The sequence below is a fragment of the Buceros rhinoceros genome, unplaced genomic scaffold (assembly GCF_000710305.1).
Source record: "Buceros rhinoceros silvestris isolate BGI_N320 unplaced genomic scaffold, ASM71030v1 scaffold26377, whole genome shotgun sequence".
Taxonomy (NCBI): domain Eukaryota; kingdom Metazoa; phylum Chordata; class Aves; order Bucerotiformes; family Bucerotidae; genus Buceros; species Buceros rhinoceros.
In genome coordinates, this window is record NW_010420836.1 from 5578 (window position 1) to 24288 (window position 18711).

Below are 18711 nucleotides of genomic sequence, written 5' to 3' on the forward strand. Positions count from 1 at the left end.
AGAACAAGTGGGCTCACAGCGTTCTGTGGCACTCTCAAGCCCTGCCACGCACCTGGGAGCATCTGTAAACCTCGCAGGGAGGTTTCCCTGGCTGTAGGGAGGAGAAAAGCAGCTAGCGAGGCTTTCAGGCCCCTGCATAGCATCAAGAAGGCACGCTCCTGTCTGTTCGTGTCTGGAAGAGAAAAGTTTCCCTTCCAGCTGTGCCCTCTGCTTCCAGTTGGTCCAAGCAAAATTTGTAATTGGGATAGAAAGTTAATTTGCGCCTCCAGGCCACGCCTGTAACTTCTCCCAATTATTCTACAAACCCAGAAGATGTGGAAACGTTGGGACTAGCGCTAAAAGTTGGTCCTTGAGAGAGAGAAGGGTAGCTGAAGACATCGATGTCCTGGCCTGCATCTCCAGAATTCCCTAGGGTTTTCTTGGCATTCCAGGTCAGCACCCCTCGGGAGGGGTGATGCTGCAAAGGGGACAGCCCTGGCCTGACAATCTGAATCTCCCCCGGATTCGCCTTGAGCCCAGCCCTGGGCAGGGCAGGCGGCGAAGGGCTCTGGGCGCAGGGTGCTGAGCGCTGCCTTCAGATCCTTCACCCAGCTGCTCATTTTCACCAAACCTGCAGGAACGTCTCAACCCTGAGAGTTCCATGTCTCTTGTCAAAGTTGGTTGGATTTGACCAGAGGGTTTAAGGGGCAACTGCCTGTGTGATTGGTGTGATTGCATTTCCTTCGGTAATCACGCCGAGGCAGAACACGCAGTTAGGAAATTATTGAGGTGGACATGTTTGCTGATGGCCAGGTTCAGCGATTGCAGCTGCTTTCTTTTATAGGGTAAGTTTTTAATTAAGGTTGTTTTTTAAAAAAGAAAAAACTCGTGTAGGAAGTCTCCATAAGACCTCTAACGTCATTGTATAAAATGACAGGAAATCAAATGCTCTAAGAGTTTTAAAAGCTGTTTTAAATGCGCTTGGTGTTTTGGGGCGGCAGGAGACAGAGAAAGATGAACCCGAGTGGAGGGGACAGTACGGAAGCACTTCGGAGGCTGGTGCGCAGCAAGGGGAGACGCGCGTATGATGCCTTGCAAATGTGGAGCCTGGTTTTTTGAGAACTTACTTAAAGATGTGCAGAAAACCCAGAACTGTTAAATAAATTGTTATCTTCACTTTGTATTTCCTTTCCAAATTTGCTAGCTCTGAAATCCAGGAAGAGAGAATCAGACAGAACGTCATGGGAGATGCCTTTCTTATTCCCCTCGTTGCAAAGCCGGTTATTTTCCTCTGGCTGTGGAGAGACGTGCTCCGATCTCTCCCTTTAGATTGATTATCCGTGTAGTATCACAGCTACCCGTCACAACAAATCTGCTAGGAAACACAGCAAGCGTTCTTTATTTATTTTGGTGGTGGTACTTGGTGCCAGTCCCTGCAATGCAATCTGTGTGATACCTCCTTTTTCCACCCCCGGCACATCGCTTTGTCTTCTGCATTGATCAAAGATTGGAAAATTACTTTTTGTCCACATAGGCAGCATATTTCACTGCCACTTTATGGATTTAATCTTCTGCCTGTTTGGCTGAAACAGGTCCACGCCTTTTACGTATTGAAAACAAAATATCCTTTAAGCTACAATCTGCAGCGTTAAAATGAAGTTTATTTATATAGTCGGTCGTGGACCACATCTCCAGCTTTTTATATGCCACAGCGGCCTCGTGGGGTTTTTCCCCCTCTCCATTGTCTGATAGTGAGGTCATTTTCAGTCCTCGGAGAACTTTTATTCCCAGCCAGATGCGGGCCATATATTAAAAGTAGCACCTGTGGCTAATATCACAGCAGCTTACCATAAATTTACATGGTAACTAGGATTAGATCTGTCAAGACTGTTAAAAAATGTCTAGATTTAATTTGATTTCCAGTATTGAAGGAGCTCTCCAACATTTTGGTTCATAACTATATTTTAAAAGTTAAAAATCACTCCATTGTTAAGTTTTATAGCACTCCCAGTGCCCATTAAGTTGATTTGTTAAATGGGGGTCAGAATAAAGCGAGTTGGCTGCGGGAGGATCAGAAACCAACCCATTTGCGACATACGCAGTCCTCGCGTGTGCATCTTCTCGGAGCCCGGGGAGTGATTGGATTCAGGTGCCGCCGATGTCGGGTGTGTTTAACCTCAGTGCCCGAGCTGCCCCCACCCCTCTCTCTCGCTTGAGCGAAGCAAAAGATGAACCTGTTTGCGTTCGGTTTGGGAAGGAAATTCCTGTTTTTAATGCAATGTCGGCCTGTTGCTCCCTCTGCTAGAGCTTTGCCTTAGATTGCCTGTCGAATGAAAATAAATTGTATTTTTTATCCGCCTAGGTAGGTGCTGGGTTTCATACAGTCTTTCCTAAACCGCTTCGTTTTCCGTGATCCTTTGAGTCCGCTCCCATATGCCACGTTCCGTGCACCTGCGAAGTTATGAAGGTATTTCTTTTGGTAGTTAGGTTGTTCACCAGCTTCCCTGTGTTTATGAATACAATAACCGATTTACAATGAACCGGAATTATTTATGGGTGGATTTGCAGAGCTGAGAAAATCTTTGTGTCTGAAAATAATGAATTTCTGGTGTATCTGCCTGTTGACATTCTCCTTTATTAGAAACTCATAGTGGAGTTTTGGGGGACTGGCAGGAGTTGACCTGGAGGCTGGAACGGAACGAAGTTGCTGGCTCAACTGTCTCGGAGTGGAGCACAGTAAAAATGTGTGATTCCTGGATGGTCACACCTTCCTCTAGTATATGCTTGGGATTGACTTGAGTACATGGCATTCTTGGTGGGTCGGAGGGTCAAGGTGCAGCTGCAGCGCCTGGACATGGTCCACCCGCCCGCGGCAGGTGGGGAGCTGGGGCTCTGGGTGAAACAGGAGGAGTTCAGGGGGACGGTTCCTTTGAAAGCTCAGCAGTCTCCTTCCCTGGCCTTGGAGGAGGCGGAGGTGCTGCTGCCCTGGTCAGTGTGTCCTGTGTCCAGCGCTGCTCCCAGTTAACTGGCAGCCAGCGGTGGGAAGTTCTGCAAAGCTGGGAAGTCCGTAGTGGTGGATAGATGGAATTGGGTTGTGTGTAGGCAGAAACAAAATCCTTGGTGCTGGGAATTGGGAAATCCAGGATTTGTTTTCTTCTCGTGGCCAGCGTGGCTGGTGGGGTACAAAACCGTGTGTAAAGTCAGCCAGTGCTCCAGAATATTTTCAGGCCAGTGTTTTGCACTTTGCAATGTTTTTCTGTCTTAGAGTTTTGCTGCGTCAGCAGCCTCTTAGGTCTTTTCAAGTCCTTCACCTTTCCTCCTATGTCTGGGAAGTGTCCTTCAGCCCCTTCACGGTTGTCATGCACAGGAGAAATTCCTGCCTGGTAAGGCAGGTGGGTTGGATTCCTCCTTTTCATGCTGTGGGGTATCCTGTCTCCTCTTTGGCCAGCGTCCGTGCATACAGATCTCACCACCCTCACGTCCCATCTGCCTGTGGCAAGTTCCAGCCCTGATGTCACCGTTATAACGTCATCGTGGCAGTACCAACGCTATCGGGCTGCTAGCATTATTTAAAATGTCACCATGTTAATGACGTTTAAATAAAATTAAGAGTGTTTAGGTGGAACACTCAGAGTGGGCAGGTGTACTTCACCTCCTGCATCTTGCAAGAAGTCCCATCCCAGTGTCACAGTTGCATCAGTTTAATTTTTCTTGTGACTTAACCATAATTAGGGATGCTCCTTTTCTTGATGAGCTAAGTCATCCTTCTTCCTAGAACAAACCATTGTTTTGTTTTTTATAATTACCGGAGGGAGTGGTGTTCCTAATTGCTGAGTTTTTCTCACCGAGCAGACCTGTGGTGTCTCCATTTCAGCTGTCCGCTGCTGAAATCTGCCCGGCTGACCTTTGGGCTGCCTCCAGTTGGCTCTAATACAAACGCTTTCCTGAAAAGATGGATTTATTATCACTCAAGAAAAATTATTACAGCATTTACTTTACCCCTGTTGCACTCCTTGATCTGAAAGTGCAAAAGAAATTATTTGTCAAAACGCCATTTGGATTTCACGAGCTGTCTTGTAGATGTGGAGTAGAAGAAACGTTTCTCCTTTTTTCTGCTGCACAAATTGATTGTTCACTCCATTTGAATTAAACAGAACAAACGTTACATCAGCCCTGTGGGCCGGGCTGCCGTACATTTGCACCGAAAGAGAGTAAATGTGAGCAGATCAGCTTGATTTTAGCTAGTTTGTTAAATCACCTTTGGAAAATGAATTGAAATGGGAAATTCAGCGGGTTTGAATTCAGCCGGACACCTTTGGGAAAGTACAAGTCTGACTGACGTTGCCTTTTCTGAAGAAGATGGTCACTCCATTATTTTTTTACCTTTCAGTGAAGGAAACCTGGTGTCTTGCAACTCTTTCTACGTTGGAATGTATTTTTATGGTGGTGCTGGGAAGACACTGATTAGATGGAACTAGCGCATCTCTGTCTTGGTGGTGTAACCTTTTGCATCCCCTTGCTGTTGGAATAACGCCCGGCTGCGTTTTCAGACTGTAAATTGTTTTACACCAGCAGCTCTCACTTTCTGGTGCAGGAGAGCCACGCTTTGGGGCATTGTCCTCTGCTGCTCTAATTAAAAATGGACTCTGGCTGGCAGAGTAAACTAAAAGAAAAGTACCACGCCCCTGTTTAAAAATTAACCATTACTCACCGAAAGCCCATCAAACCCTCTTAGCGGACATCCGTTAATCCCGCCGTGAGCCGTTTCAGGCTTTAATGCACCCTGTTTTACACGTTAAGGGTTTTGAAGTCGCGGGCCGGCGCTGACCTTTCGCATCTGCTCCTCTCGCAGTAGGAATCTCCGCTCGCCGCTCCCCGTCAGGGTGGATTAACATGACGAAGTGCAGCGCTTCTGCTGGCTGCAATTTCGGGTTTTGATCAGAATTATTTCTTTCACAAACAATCACGTTTGGCTAAAACGTTACATCTGCTCTGCAAAGCCACTGGCAGAGCCACAGTTCACCGGGGTGAGGCGGGTGTAACTTTTTTATTCCTCTTTTATAAATCTGCAAACCCACTTCATGAAGGGGGTTTTTTGGGGGGAAGGCTGCCCTTCTTCCTCTTCCCCTCACCCTTTTTGTCCTTTAATTTTGTTGGGCTGAGATGAAAAGTTGTTTTGGACTAATATAAAGTTGGCTGATGTCTTTGGGGAGTTTGGTGGGGAATGTGCTGACGAGTGGGGAGCCCTGTGCTGAGTCAGCATCGCACTGTTGGGTTTGTTTGCTGTCAAGGAGGCTTTGTAGGAAAATGTTTTTTTTATTCTAGGATCAGATGGGAAAGTCCTGATTTCATGATGTGGTGTGGTTTTCCTCATGCTGTGACGAGAATAACAGGAGGTCACATGTATGTCTGTGTATGGCCAAGGTGTCCTGGTTGGGAGAATCTTCATTCTGTGATTCAGGGGGTGGGTGCTTGTAGCCAACAAAAATCCCGTGAGCTGTACAAGCCCCGGATGTTGTGTTTATGCCTGTGTCTTGTGATGCACAGTCTAATAAAAAACCCAGAGGTGTACAAAGGGTTTCCGTATGAATTGCTACAAGACGTTCACTAGAGGACTCAGAATTAGTATTTGTCTCCCCTTGTGAGCCCACCTCTCCATTTCCAGCTGTACCGATGGATGAATGGTGTGGGTTGCCCAGAGGAATCCTTGTGTCTTGGTAAAAAAACAGCCAACAAAAAAAGCCCATGGAACCTCTCAAAATACTGCACATTGGATGTACCTGCCACTTCCAGGCGTGTGCTTGGAGCACACAGAGGGGTCTGAAGACAGTTGAAAACATTAAGTGTAGGTTCTCTATGACCTGCTCCAGCCATTCTCCCAGATGCCAGAGGCAGGAGATAAGGCACAGGTCTAGGCGATCTACAGCTCACACAGGGAGCAGTGGGCATGGCAAACCAGGCAAGGGACCCACCTGCTTGGAGGCTGAAGGATGCCCTGAAGAGAAACAGGTTGTCTAGCAAGGTACTTGCTCTCTCATAATCTTTTTTTTTTCAAAGGATCTGTGACTTCTAGACCTGAAATGTCTATTGCAAAATAATATTTGAATTTTATAGTGCAATATAAATTAAAAGCCTGCCAGGGCTGGCCCAGGTGAGTCTCTGGCTGAGTTCACTTCCCCCAGGTATCATCTACTGTTGTCTACTATAAGAGGTGTCCAAACATGAAGACCCATTCTGACAATACAGTAAACACTTTCAGGAGCTCAGTTAAGTGAAGTGATTCCCTGCTGGATCTGTAGTGAATGCTCCTTAGTTTGCTTTATTTCACAGCTTTGGGTCCCTTTAGATTCTGGCTTGGCCAAGACGGTGATTGGAAGATCTCTCAAAATGCCTCACACTGCCATCGTGATTTCTCTGTCACATGCTGGAATTGTTAGTGTTGTCTTTAAAAACCCAAACCAAAAAAGCCGACGGTGTAGTAGGAGGGAGGATGGTTGAAGATGAGTTGGTCACGAGCCCAGCTGCTTCTTCTCTTAATCCACCCCAAAGCAATGCCTTTCTTAGCACTCTTTGATGTTTTCTTAGGATCATAAAAAGCAGAGATTTAGAGGGTTATCAGAGGCGGGGTATGATTGCCCTTGGATGCTCAGCAGAGAAGATCTTGGATCTTACACTGGTACTATGTGTAATTTTGGCCAACAGACCGAGGCGAGTTTCGTCTCAGTGCTCCGTATGTCATCAACAGCGCATGTGGCCCGTGAGCCCCACGTTCGCGTCTACAGAACGAAATCAATCCTTTGCATACGAGCGAAAAAGAAACACCAGGGAAAACAGGAGTAGTTTGTTCTGCTGTAGCCAGATCTGTTGCACCCCAAACTGGGCGCAATGGGATAACGAATTTCTCAGTTCCTCTACACCATACCTGAGCTCTGAAAAAGTTGGAGGATTTGAGCACCTTTTTGCAGTGGAGCCTTCCCTTGGGTTAATCCTCGTCTGGTCTGGTTTACGATAGCTTCGTGTCATGGGCTGGCAGCGTGCAATCGAGGCTGGTTCACTGCCCGAGCGGCAGCGCCGGGAAGCGGAGGGTTGCGGTGCTGGGATTCCAAAGGTTGGAACCGGGGACTGACTGCACCTTGTTACGAGTTTGTTTTTATAAAAATGTGGTTTGTGTGATGGCTTTATGGTTCAGCCAGGGGCTTGATTTGCTGGGCCCAACATTTGCTTTAACAAGTGAAATTATCATTGTTCTTTCAGTTGGGCAGCCAGGAGAGTTTATTATTTTAAGAGGCTGATGGCTTTAGCAGGTGCTGGGCTAATGGGTGCTTCACGGGGTTGTTCCATGTTTTTAGGTAGGGTGCAAAAAGCTCGTTTTAAAAAATCATGTTTCATGAAGTAGCTGTTTTATTTGGTGTAAACCGCCTAAGTGCAGCCTTTATATTCCATTTTTGAGCACAAAGCACACAAAAATGTCTTGGGAGGTGGAGAGTCGCATTTAGCGACTTCCGTGTTCTAGTTCAGTCCTGAAACCTGGGATTATTTTCCTTTTGCTGGAATATCCAATTTAGAGATCTATACATTTTAATAAAGGAAATAATATTTATGAGTCTGTTTACCTGAAGTGCCAAGTAACCTGGGACAAAGGAAAAAAGCGCATTTATTTTGAATATTTCTATATGAAGTGACGTATCATAAATACCACACGACATTGCTCCAGGTTTGGTTGGGATTTAGGATGTCTGCTTATTTTGCAGGAGTCTTTATGGGCAACTAGAATTATTTTTGTCGACCTGTAAGCAAATGAATGTATTTTGTAGTTTGTATTGACCCAGTGGGGTCTTGGCTTGAGACTTCTGTCCCTCCTAGAAAGAAGTTTTTATGCTGCTTTAGGACATCTCCTTGTTCTCTCATTTGTACTCCATCAAGTCGACAAGGCTTTTTGGTGGAACAGGTGATTGATTTTGGTGTGAAGTCTGTTCACTGCATCACCGGGAATGTGATCTGCTTCCTCTTCATGAAATCGAGGTGCAGCAAGCAACTAATAAAAATGAGAGTAGGGAAAATGATCCTCGGCACTGATGGTGCTGGAAAAGGCAAGATGTGATGAGGAAGAGGGTCATAGATGCATCATCACCAGTAAGAAAAAAATAGGTCTAAATTCAGCAGTTGTGAAAATCCTGATAAAAACAGAGTTAGAAAATACGAAGTTGAGGTTTGTTGTGCTGATGGCACATGAGGATGTTTCACACACTTAATGAGCCTGAGACAAAGAGGAGAGCAAAAGAGAGTGAGGAGAAGGCGTTCAGAGCAGGTCAGCGCTCGGTGCCTTCCTCTTGGTCCCTTTTCTTGCGCTGATCCGTGTCCCTTGGCCCTAGCAGAAAATTGGTGTTTGTTTTTGAGACCAAAATCTGGCATGGGGCAATTGACGCTCACACCTACTTTCTGACGAGTGATGTCCCAGCTTAGGTCACTGCGGAGCTTGGAAGAGGAAGCTTTGCCTCAGCCCTCTTTTGGGGAGCTGCATCTTGAACATCATCAGGACCATGTCGCATCCTGTGCCGCAGCCGGCCTGGCTTGTGCCGAGCGAGGGTGAACTCCCCTCTGCCATGAGAGCTTCTCCCAGGGTAGCATCCGCCTCTGTCACCTCCCGTTGCTCTGCACGCTGTACTGGTACCTGCCTGAACACCGTCCCTGTTGAGCACAGCCCGTGCCTCCTGCTCCCCTTCGCCTCCAGTTCCTCTCCATGTTCTTCAGATTGGTAAATCATATGACAATAAACAGAAATACCTTCACTGAAGAGGGAAGGGGAAGCTGTTGTTTATCTGGTCAGGTGGTTTAGATTAGCGGCGATGCTGGTCTGTATTATGTTACTTTAAATCATAGTGTCCCAACAGGACATAAATTATGAAGATTGTTACAGTATGTTTCATCCAGTGCAAGATCAACAAATTGGAATAATTTTTTTAATAGGAAAATCAGTGCTTTGGCAAGGTTGTTGTTGAAGAATTTAATTTAACTTGAGCTTTGCTTGCATTATTTCTTAATATATAAAAACTATTTGCATAATGTATGAAGTATAAACATTTTTAGAATCAAAGGCAAGAATGCCTTTTCCAAGATTACACAGAGTGGCAAACTACTTAGAATAGATCAGTGTTTGTGCTTTCTCTGTCAAAAATGTTTGATATAGAGCTGGCAAGCCGCTTTCTTCACCGACATAATTGTAAACAAGTGTTGGGAGACAGAAACAGCGTCTGGAGGGAACGTGGCGTGAAGGTTTTCACCCAGGCTGCTGCAGAGCTGACAGGGCGAGCAGTGTTTACACCCATGATGCCGATGGAAATAGGTCACTTTTAGAGCGCAAAGCAGCGTCTCCCCGGTGTGTGAATGATGGGTGCAGAGACGTGGTGGGGAGGCGAGCGCTCAGCTCCACTTTTGGAGAGAATATTTTGAGAGAGTATTGCGGGAAAGCACAGACAATTAAGCTGGAAATTGTAGTTTTTTTGCAGTTTCACATTGTGTTCTGCAGGCAGAAACGGGATCTCACTATGTGCCAGTGTGTCTGTTCTGCTCCTCTTCCATCCGTCCCCTTTGTGTCTCTAAGCGTTAGGAGCGGTGCTTTCCCCAAGCCGAGCGATGTGTAGGGCATGGGAAGGTTGGCTGCCTTCTCCTTCAAGAGGAGAAAACCCAAATCTCGACCAGTGGTGGTCACCTTCAGAGCCCACAGCTGGATGGGGTGGGATGGGGGGGGTAGGGAAACGTGGGCGCAGCATCTGAGCTAGCGTGTCCAGGACCTGCGCTCTCACCAGAGGGACAGGGATGGGAATTACCTGGTTTAGCTCTGTTTTGGGACATGATTTAGTGGTGTTCTTCAGGACTGTCCCGCTGTTCATGGGATGGCATCAAAAAGGGGCAGAGCAGAGGGAAGGTGTTTCCCTGCTTTATGTCGTGGATGAATCCAGACAAGGGCAAAAAGAAAAAGAAGGAAAGAGGAAAATACCAAATGCCTCGTGGAACTGGTGTCCTGTGGATGCCTGAGGCAGGCTGGTGATCCGGAAGGGGGGAATCCTGCAGTGGGCACATGGCATCGAGAAGGAATACCTGTCCTCCTGTGCTGCTGTCACCTTCCTAAATCCTGGCTGGGTTCCTCTGGTTTTGTGTTCTAACCGTGTGGTCACTTTCAGATGAAGAGCGTGGCCTTGTGAGGTGATTTTTGCGTATTTATAAGGTAAAAGTCTTTCTTAATGCAGTAAATGGAGTTAAAATAAACCAAACCTTGAATTTCTCTTGAGAGCACAGTAGAAAATGTCATGAGACTAACTCAAACCCTCGTGACCAGCTAAGCATAACTTACAACAGCTTGACACTGAAGAGCTTTTCCTTCCATCTGGTGGCCCATAGCTCCCAGTTAGGCAGTAACGTCAGCCGGACGCGTGGAAGCTTCTGCTGTTTGGAAGTGAACCTTACTGACTTGAGTTTATTGTGTCCTGTCAAACTGCTGAGGAGAACATGTGCTGTGTACAGGCTGTTCTTCACTCGGGTGAACGGCAGGCAAGTGCCTGAGGAGTAGACATCTCTTGCCTTGTATGACAGTGTTGTTTTATTCATTAATTTCCCACTGGTAAATGATACAGACACAGCCCGGGTGGGCGGGGAAGGGAAGACAGGTAGCCCTCGCGCTGCAGAAGGTCGAGGTTAATGCTACCTCCAGTGTTACAATGACAGATGGGAGGCAGAAACCTTAATGTACTTGTGATTAGCACGTGGTTTCCTTGGCTGAGCGTCCGAAGGATTTAAGAAGCCCGTGTACGTGCTTCCTCACGTACACTTTTTAAAACAAATAGATAAAAGTGTGTATGGTTTTACTGTTGAGCCTTTCAGCTGCTTTTTTTTAATATCTGCGCTTTGGAGTGAAGTTCCATCAGCTGCTTCATTCTGGAGATGCGCTGGGGTCATCCATCACGGGGGTCTCGTGGGTGGGTGATGGATGAGCGCGACATCTCGACCTGTGCTCCTTTGATGTAGAACTCATCAAGATAATGCTGGCAAGCATTGCACGAAAGCCGCGTGTTTGGAAAAGTATTAAGATGAATGGATTCCTTGCTTAAGAAGTGTGAAAGGAAGAATAATAGCAGATTAACTGTGGGATCCCGCGTCCCTCACGGAGCCACGGAGCCTTGAGCAGAGCAGAGGGGCGGGTGGGATTTCATCTTCCCTCCCACCCCAACAGCAAATTGGCTGGCCCTGGTTTTCCCATTCTCAGTCAACAGAAGTGACTCGAGTCTTGTTTTGTCATAGAGTATTTTGTCACTTTCAGAAGCAGTTTGGCCAGTCCCAAACATGATGTGATAGCCGGATTTTTTGAAGGTTTGTTTGGGTTTTTTTACTTTTTTTGGTTAAGTTTTACTTCTAAGAGTAGCCCTGATTTTTATCTCCTGGAGACGCACCACAGCTGCTAGTGTTTAAAAAACATTTTAGAAGTGGAGCTACGACTGTAGCACCATCAGTTTTTAGTTCCTTCTTTTATAATCTTAAAAGACACGAAGGGAGGAGCGTCCTGGCACACACAGGCATCTCCCTGTCTGTGCTGGTTTGCTTCATCTGTTGCTGTTTCGGTTGCTCTTCGCGGTCCATCGCAGGGACTCTGCAGTCTGCCATCACTTGGGTGACACCAGGTACTTCCGTGGAGTAACCTGGATGTTATTTTAGCCCAAATGTCCTACGGAGATTAGTTTGAAAATGCCTAATCTGCCTGTTACTGAAATAGCAGAATACTTCTTGATATTTAATACTGCAAAGCCTCTTTTAATCATTATTCATGGCTTCTAGAAAATGCACAAATCCTTCATTTCTCCTCTCTCTTTATTTTTAAAGGAAAAATCTGGAAAAGTTCCCATTAGCGGCTGAGGGGCTGCAGATCTCTGTTATTAACGTAGTAAAAGTCAAGGCTATGTCGGGTCTTACTGTGGTGAGGGAAGTACTTGTCCCACTTTCCTCAGGAAATGTGTGATGGTCTGATAAACTCTGCCCACCACAGCAGTCTTGACAATGATCTTGCGCTGCTGACTGCATAATAATTTTCATTATTTTTAATTAAAGTTGAAGAAGTGCAGACTCCTGCTCAAATTAAGGTTGGTTGTGTTGCCGGAATGTGGTAATTACTTTAATTGATCACAAGATAGTTTCCTTGATCACCAATTAGACCAAATTACTGATCAAGTTTCAAGACGTGAAGAAATGTCCAAACTGATTTTCTGTAATAGTGTTTTCATTTCTAATCAAACCTAAATATCTTTTCCTTCCAGAGCCGCTTGTATTTTCCCAAAGAAAGGTTACGGCTCTACAAATATAAAGGTGATTCCTAAACAATAGCGTTCCAATTCATTTAATTAGCAAAGGAAGTATTTAGGACCTTAATGGAGATTGCGCTGGTGAAATTGCTCAGTAGAACCATAGCTCATTTTCTTAGCGGGAAATACTTTTTGTGTATGATTAAATAAAATTAAAATGCAAGAAGCGAGTTGCTTTGGGTAACGTGGGGTGAGGGAGGATGTCTCCGAGCAGAGCAGGGCACGTGCAAAGGCGGGCATGGGTGGGTGTGGGCTTTGTCCTTTTCTGGGACACCAGATTGCCCTGGCTGGAGCAACCAGCAGCAGGACCTGTCCTGGGGAGGGTCCTCTGTGCCAGAACCAATTCCTTTCTGTGACTCGGGCAGCCCCAACTTGAGCACCCTTCGGGAAGATGAACAGTTTTAAGACCGATGTCCGTTTTATCCAGCTGGAGACTTTTTCCTGTCTGCGGAGGAAGAGGCAGTGGCTTGGCATGGTGATCAGGAGGAGCTGGTGGTCGGCTGATGGGTGAGGATCTGTCAGCACAAAGCCTGAAGGAAGGTCTGCAGAGCAGATTAAGTTAGGAGACTCTTTTGTGTGGTTTGCTCCATCTTTCTCCTGCTGGAGCGATGATTGTTGTCACAGGATCGACAGATCGTGTCTGTGTAGTGTAAGCTGCGTGTGTGCAGAGGAGGGCGAGTTCACGGGCAGACACGCATGGAGCATTCGTGGGCTTTTCATACATTTAATCTATTTTTTCCCTTGCTGTTTGTGCAGAGACAATTCAGCTGCAGATGCGTCGCTGGTTTAAACCTTTGGGGACAGGTCTGTGTGCGGATCGCTGTGTTGGGAACAGCGTTCCCATGGCGCCACAGACGCTCTCAATCCCTTAAAGCCAGGTATCGCTCAGCACTAGTAATGCAGGAGTTTTCCAAATCATTGCTAACATCTGATGCACGACTCGCTGCTTCAAAGCGTGCTGCTGCAGCATTTGCAAGTTTTTAGAAGTAATTGTTCGCTCGAAGTAAAGCTAAACCGAGCAGGGAGCTTCAAGGGAAGTTAGATTCTCCTGAATTTTGGAATGCTCTTGGGTCAAGGAAAAAAGCTTTTTAATTGCTGACAGTTTGGTGATTTCCAAATGACAAACCTCATTGGAATGATTTTCTCTGATTATAACGTTCGCATTCATTTGACTGGCAACGCGACTAACAAAGTCATACTTCATCCAGGCACCAATTCTTTCTTTTTTACCTAAAGGTTTTTGTAATTTGTGAGAGGAAAAAAGACTTGAAACTATTATCAGCCATTATATGTTATTCGTTGACCACATGTTTGTTTGAAACAGCCATCGCCTGGTGGAAGGGGGGCTGTATGCATTCTCTTCCACAAATTAGTGCTAAAAAACTACCTAATTCAGGTAGGGGATTGTGGAGCTGGTTGGTTTATAATACGAACCAGACTGTAACGTGGATGTTACTTCAGCTTTGCGTGATAATTCAGGTTCTGAACCCCCGTGGATGGAGCTCGGTACGAACAAAACCTGCTGGGTTAGAGATGTCCAGCTCACGCACCGAGACCGTTCGGGCCCCGCTGCGTAATTGCATTCTTGATTTACACGGACATTCTCATTTTCTCTATAATGCAGTGACTTGCTCCTGAGTAGTTTGGCAAGGGCCTGCTGTTATTTTCTTCTTGAGCCTGTGAGAAAACCCATGTCCTGGGGGAGCATCCCATGCAGCATATGAGGGCAGAGGTTTGGAAAACCTATTTTAACTCATTTTTAGGGAAAATATTTTCTCATAAAGCAGAGGGGTCAAACCCACCTGCCGCCTGTCTCCCCCCAGTAAAACCCATAGCAGAGTTCCCGAGAAGGCTGTGGTTTTGGAAGCGCTGTCAGTAATACTGGGGCATGATGCTTAATTAGAAGCAGCACGTTGGTGAGTTGCTGTAAGTGAAGAGGGGTTTGGGAGGGATGTTTAAAATCACCGTTGAATGCCAAAGGTAAAATCATTGCTCTTGTGCAACGGCTTTGAGTCCTGGAGTAAGTGACGCTGAGCAGAGCGATTCACCGGGGTCCGAAGGGGATGAGTTCATCTGTCTTGGGAAACACGTCGGTGGCGTGCGAAGGTAAAATGCTCCTTCAACACACACGGAGCCGAGGTGCAGCCACCTGGGGCATCTCCAGACCTTGGAGGGAGTCTTGCAGATCCGCTGCCGGTCCTGGCAGTATCACCAGTGTTTTCCTCTCTGCACTTTCTCTCCTTAGGCTTTTGGATTTATGACGCGCGTTGCTCTACAAGCAGAGAAGATGAATCACCACCCGGAGTGGTTCAATGTCTACAGCAAGGTAACGTGTTCACCGGCCCCAGCTACAGATGCGGCATGTTAAAGAGACCAAACCACTGGCCCCTTCTCTCTGCCTTTTTTTGTAGCTTATGTACAAGATAAGGGGATGGAAAGAGGTTGTGACTTTTTTTAAACAGACGCTGAGATATTTGTCATGGTGAGGAATCATGAATCGAGCTCTTTGCCCTTGCTACCAGCTGCATGGTTTGGACCTGTTGCTTCACCTCTCTGGCCGAGATACAAAAACAAAGTAGAAGCCTTTAAACTCTTAGTTAACCACCCTGAATAAATTCCTGGTTTGGGACTGCTCTCCAACTCTCCTTCCTTTCCGTGCAGCCAGTCGGGATCCCAGCAGAGTAGGGCAGCAAACGCTGATGTGTGGGTGCCTAAAGGAGAGCCTGGCAGCCCCAGTTCAGGTTTGGTGTTTTAACAATTGTAGGCTCCTGTTTCTTGATGTGGCAGCTTACGAGATCTGTTGATAACGTTTTCCCTAACCGACGGTGGTCTCGCATTTACCGGGGTTGCACGGTGTGCTGCAGCCCTCCCGTGACAGGTGCTGTGTGACGGGGGAAGTACCGCTCCCCCTTTATTTTTATTTTCTAATGCTTCTCGTGTCATTGTATCGAGTTGCTTGTTTTAGCGTTTGGTGCATACACCGCGATCCCACTCAGAACAGACTAAAAGAACATGTGGACACTCAGCCGGCAGCTGGGACCCACTGCCCCCCGAGCAGAATGTCCCCGCCTCTGCGCCCTAACAGAGGCACCCAGCACGGGCTCCTCCTCACCAGTCCTTTAGGTCACCCAGTGTAAGAGGACGTCAGATGATCACCGGACAAAGTCCTGATCAGCTCCTCTTTGGGATGTTCTTGGCTTTCCAGAATATTCAGAATTTAGCTTTTTTTTTTCCCTCTCTTCCCCAAATCTCAGTCAAAGGCAAGACAAAGTAACACCCAACTTGTCATCTGGCTTAGTCTAAACAAACCTGTGCAGGCAGCTGCATCAGAGCAAAACGCACCAGTCCGTTTGTTTTTCTTTTTGAAATTAATCTGTGACAAGCTTAACAATTTTTTCACCTTCGGGGTGCTGGTTTTTAACAAAACGCATGAGCCCTGACTCGGCTGCTGGCAGCTTGGTCACTGGCCCAGGCGCTTTGTGAAACTGATCCGTGAAACTTAAGTGTGAGGAATGAGTTATTTAATCAGACACCTCTTCTTGGATGCCGCCCAAGCACGTGAAGGCTGCGTTGTTCTGTGAAGGGGCTCGCTTTGCTTAGGCTTGAGGCTCTGCTAAGCCTCCTCACCTACAACATCTTCTGCTTTACGTGAGCAGTGAGCATCTAGCTCGCTGCTTGCTGGCAGCATCGTGTCAAACCAGTTCACCACAGCATTCCCCATGCGTGGCTGCTCAGCGTGCGTGGCAGAGATCAAAACGGCTTTGTGACCCCTCTCTCTCCCTTTATGACAGGTTCAGATAACTCTGATCTCCCACGACTGCGGTGGACTCACCAAGAGAGACGTGAAGCTGGCTCAGTTCATTGACAAAGCAGCTGCCTCTGTGTAACTAAGGCGGAAGATGCTTTTTGTCCACCGTTATTTTGTATTTAAGTGGTATCCCGCGTTCCTGGTAACCCCGATTTCACAAAACCCCTGAGACCCGATGTTTTCTGAGGAGAGTGGCTTAGCTTTGTTGGCCTTTCAGACCTTCATCTTGAGACCCCTCTGGATGCTTGTACTTGTCCTTTGCCATCGCTGCCTCTGTGTGATGTAACCTGCAGGTAAACCAGCAACAAACTGGTTGTGAACAATCCTTTTCTAGGAACTGAAACAAGCTGGAGTGAGAGCAGGAGCCCACCCGCACATGTCGGTGTTCCCCGAGCCCATGGGAGCCAAGGCTGGGGCAGCTGCCCCATGCCCACCAGCTTCCCTCATGGAGATTTGAACATCTCTGCTCTTCAGAGCAGCCAGGCCGGGTCAGTCCGCTCTGGCTTGGTGCCCCCATCTCTGCCAGCACCCGCTGGCAAGTACAGGGGACACTGGTGAGAGCGGTGTGAGCTGCTGCTGAGATTTCCTGGAGCTGCAGCTCAACCAGCAGGTACAGCTTCGCATTTTGGTGCATCTTCTGTGCTCTTTGAACCCGTCTGCCCTTCTTGCAGCTATACCCAGGAAAGCGTTGCTGCCTGAGGACTGTTCCCTGTCTCAGATGCAGGACTGGATCCTGCAGTGCTGAAAACTTCAGCTCTGCTCCAGCAAATCCCAAAAAACCCAGTGAGCTCCCAGTGCTCCCGTCATTAAACAAAGCCTGTGCTGAAGTGCTGGCTGGGGCTGGGTCGGTGTTCAGCGCCTTGCAGGGCTGAGCCAGTATTTGTGCTGTAAGCCTCCCGTACCTGCCGGGCTGGGGGTGGCTTGGCCAGGCGCCTGGAGCCCCGGCCAGCGCTGCTGGCGGTGCTAAGCCGGGCTCAGCTGACGCTATGCTCACCCTGGGTTTTTTGTAGCTACAATTACTCATTGCTAACATTGTTCCAAGAGCCACACATCCCACTGATGAGCTCTGAAATAATTTCTTCCGTGGTTTCAAAGTCTTTCCTTTTATCCTATGATCCTCACCGAGACAGATTTCCACTGCCGGCAGGGAGATTTCAACCTGCTTAAGGCTTGCAGAAGGGCCTCTCTGTCTCTGCAGTCCCGCTGCCAGTGTCCCCAGCGTGCCCCGTCATGCCCGGCCAGCAGCTCCGGGCGCGGAGCTCGCGGCTGATTGATTGACACCTCCGCAGTGCCTGAGTGTATCGCTCAAATGATGCTGGCGGCACCGCCACCGGCTACCGAGGCGTGAGGTACTGGAGGGCCAGCGTCTGTATCGAGTGTCTGTGTGAGGTGGGTGGGCTCTCAGGTATTCGGGGTGGAAAACACCACTCGCTGCCCTGCAACGATTCACGTCAATGAAATGCGAAAGGGGCTTTTTGTTAATCCTTAGCAAGTGCTGATTGGTTGCAGGAAACAAGATGGGAGATGTTGGGGTTTGTTGTCACTACTTGGGACAGCAAGCGAATACCCAAAAAGACCCTGATTCCGGCTACGTACTCAAACGTTCTTCGCTTGCAAGTGCCTTTTCCAGCAGAGCAATGGGTTTGGAAATGGTCACTGTTGCGAGGAACGAATAAAACTAAACCAAACAAGGGGGCTGTGATGTCTCCTGTTACTGGTGGGGAAGTGAAACGAGCTTCACCCAAAGTTTTGACAGCGTCTCCACTGAACTGTGGAAACTCCGCTGTTAGGAACTGATACACAACGCGTGCGCCTTGAATAAACCCAGTAAAATCAAATTCCTCCTTTGTAATTTGTTTCTTTATTATTGTACATACGTGACAAAGCTGTTTAATTTCAAGATAAATGTAAGATAAATAATATTTAGTTACTGGGAGGTCTTTGCTTTGGGATACTGATATTTATTTACATACTCCCAGGAAAAAAATCTCCACCATCTAATTTAGCTGGGGGAGCTGCACCGTCCAGCCGTGGCGTAGCAGCCGTGGTAGTTTGAGCATCCTTGACCAGCCAAGACGCCAAAATACTCAGAGCAGAGGGGACGGCTTTGAAACGCTTGTCGTTTCTAGGTCAGCGCTTGTTTCACCACAATTCTTTGTGAACTCCTGGGGCTCCCCCCAGACCTGCGAGTGCCTTCCGTGGGCAACACTAATAATAGTCAAATTAAAATAGGGAATAAACAGCTTTTGCTTTCTTGTCCAGCAAAGGCTGACTTCAGCGGCAGTCTCACCAGTGACGTCCTGGCTCTGCCGGTGCGGTGCAGAGCTCTGCCATCGTGCAGCTCACGCCGTGGTTCCCTCAGCACTCTCAGGTGCTGCCTTTGCCTCCGTCCCTGCTTGGTTTTGTTCGGCTGCTGCTGGCCACTCCCTGCCTAGATTGGGAAGCGGTGCCATGCTCCTGAGCTCTGATCACCTTGCAGGCACCAGGGGTTTCATTCACTATCAAAACCACCGTTTATTTTTGCCTGGGATGTGTTCTGGGGCAGGATTCACAGCCTTTCCGAAACGCATCCCAGAT

At 47.5% G+C, this 18711-nt stretch overlaps 1 protein-coding gene across 1 annotated transcript in view; it reads left to right on the forward strand.

The window, feature by feature from the left end:
- The window catches only part of PCBD2 (pterin-4 alpha-carbinolamine dehydratase/dimerization cofactor of hepatocyte nuclear factor 1 alpha (TCF1) 2), a gene marked incomplete at its 5' end in the record, with an annotated part of 19763 nt that extends 3550 nt beyond the window's left edge, over positions 1-16213 (forward strand). The window contains 2 exons of the mRNA XM_010139463.1: positions 14572-14652; positions 16118-16213. Of these exons, the coding sequence (XP_010137765.1) occupies positions 14572-14652; positions 16118-16213 (177 nt within the window). The remainder of the gene's footprint in view (positions 1-14571; positions 14653-16117) is intronic.
- Positions 16214-18711: the final 2498 nt, after the last annotated feature.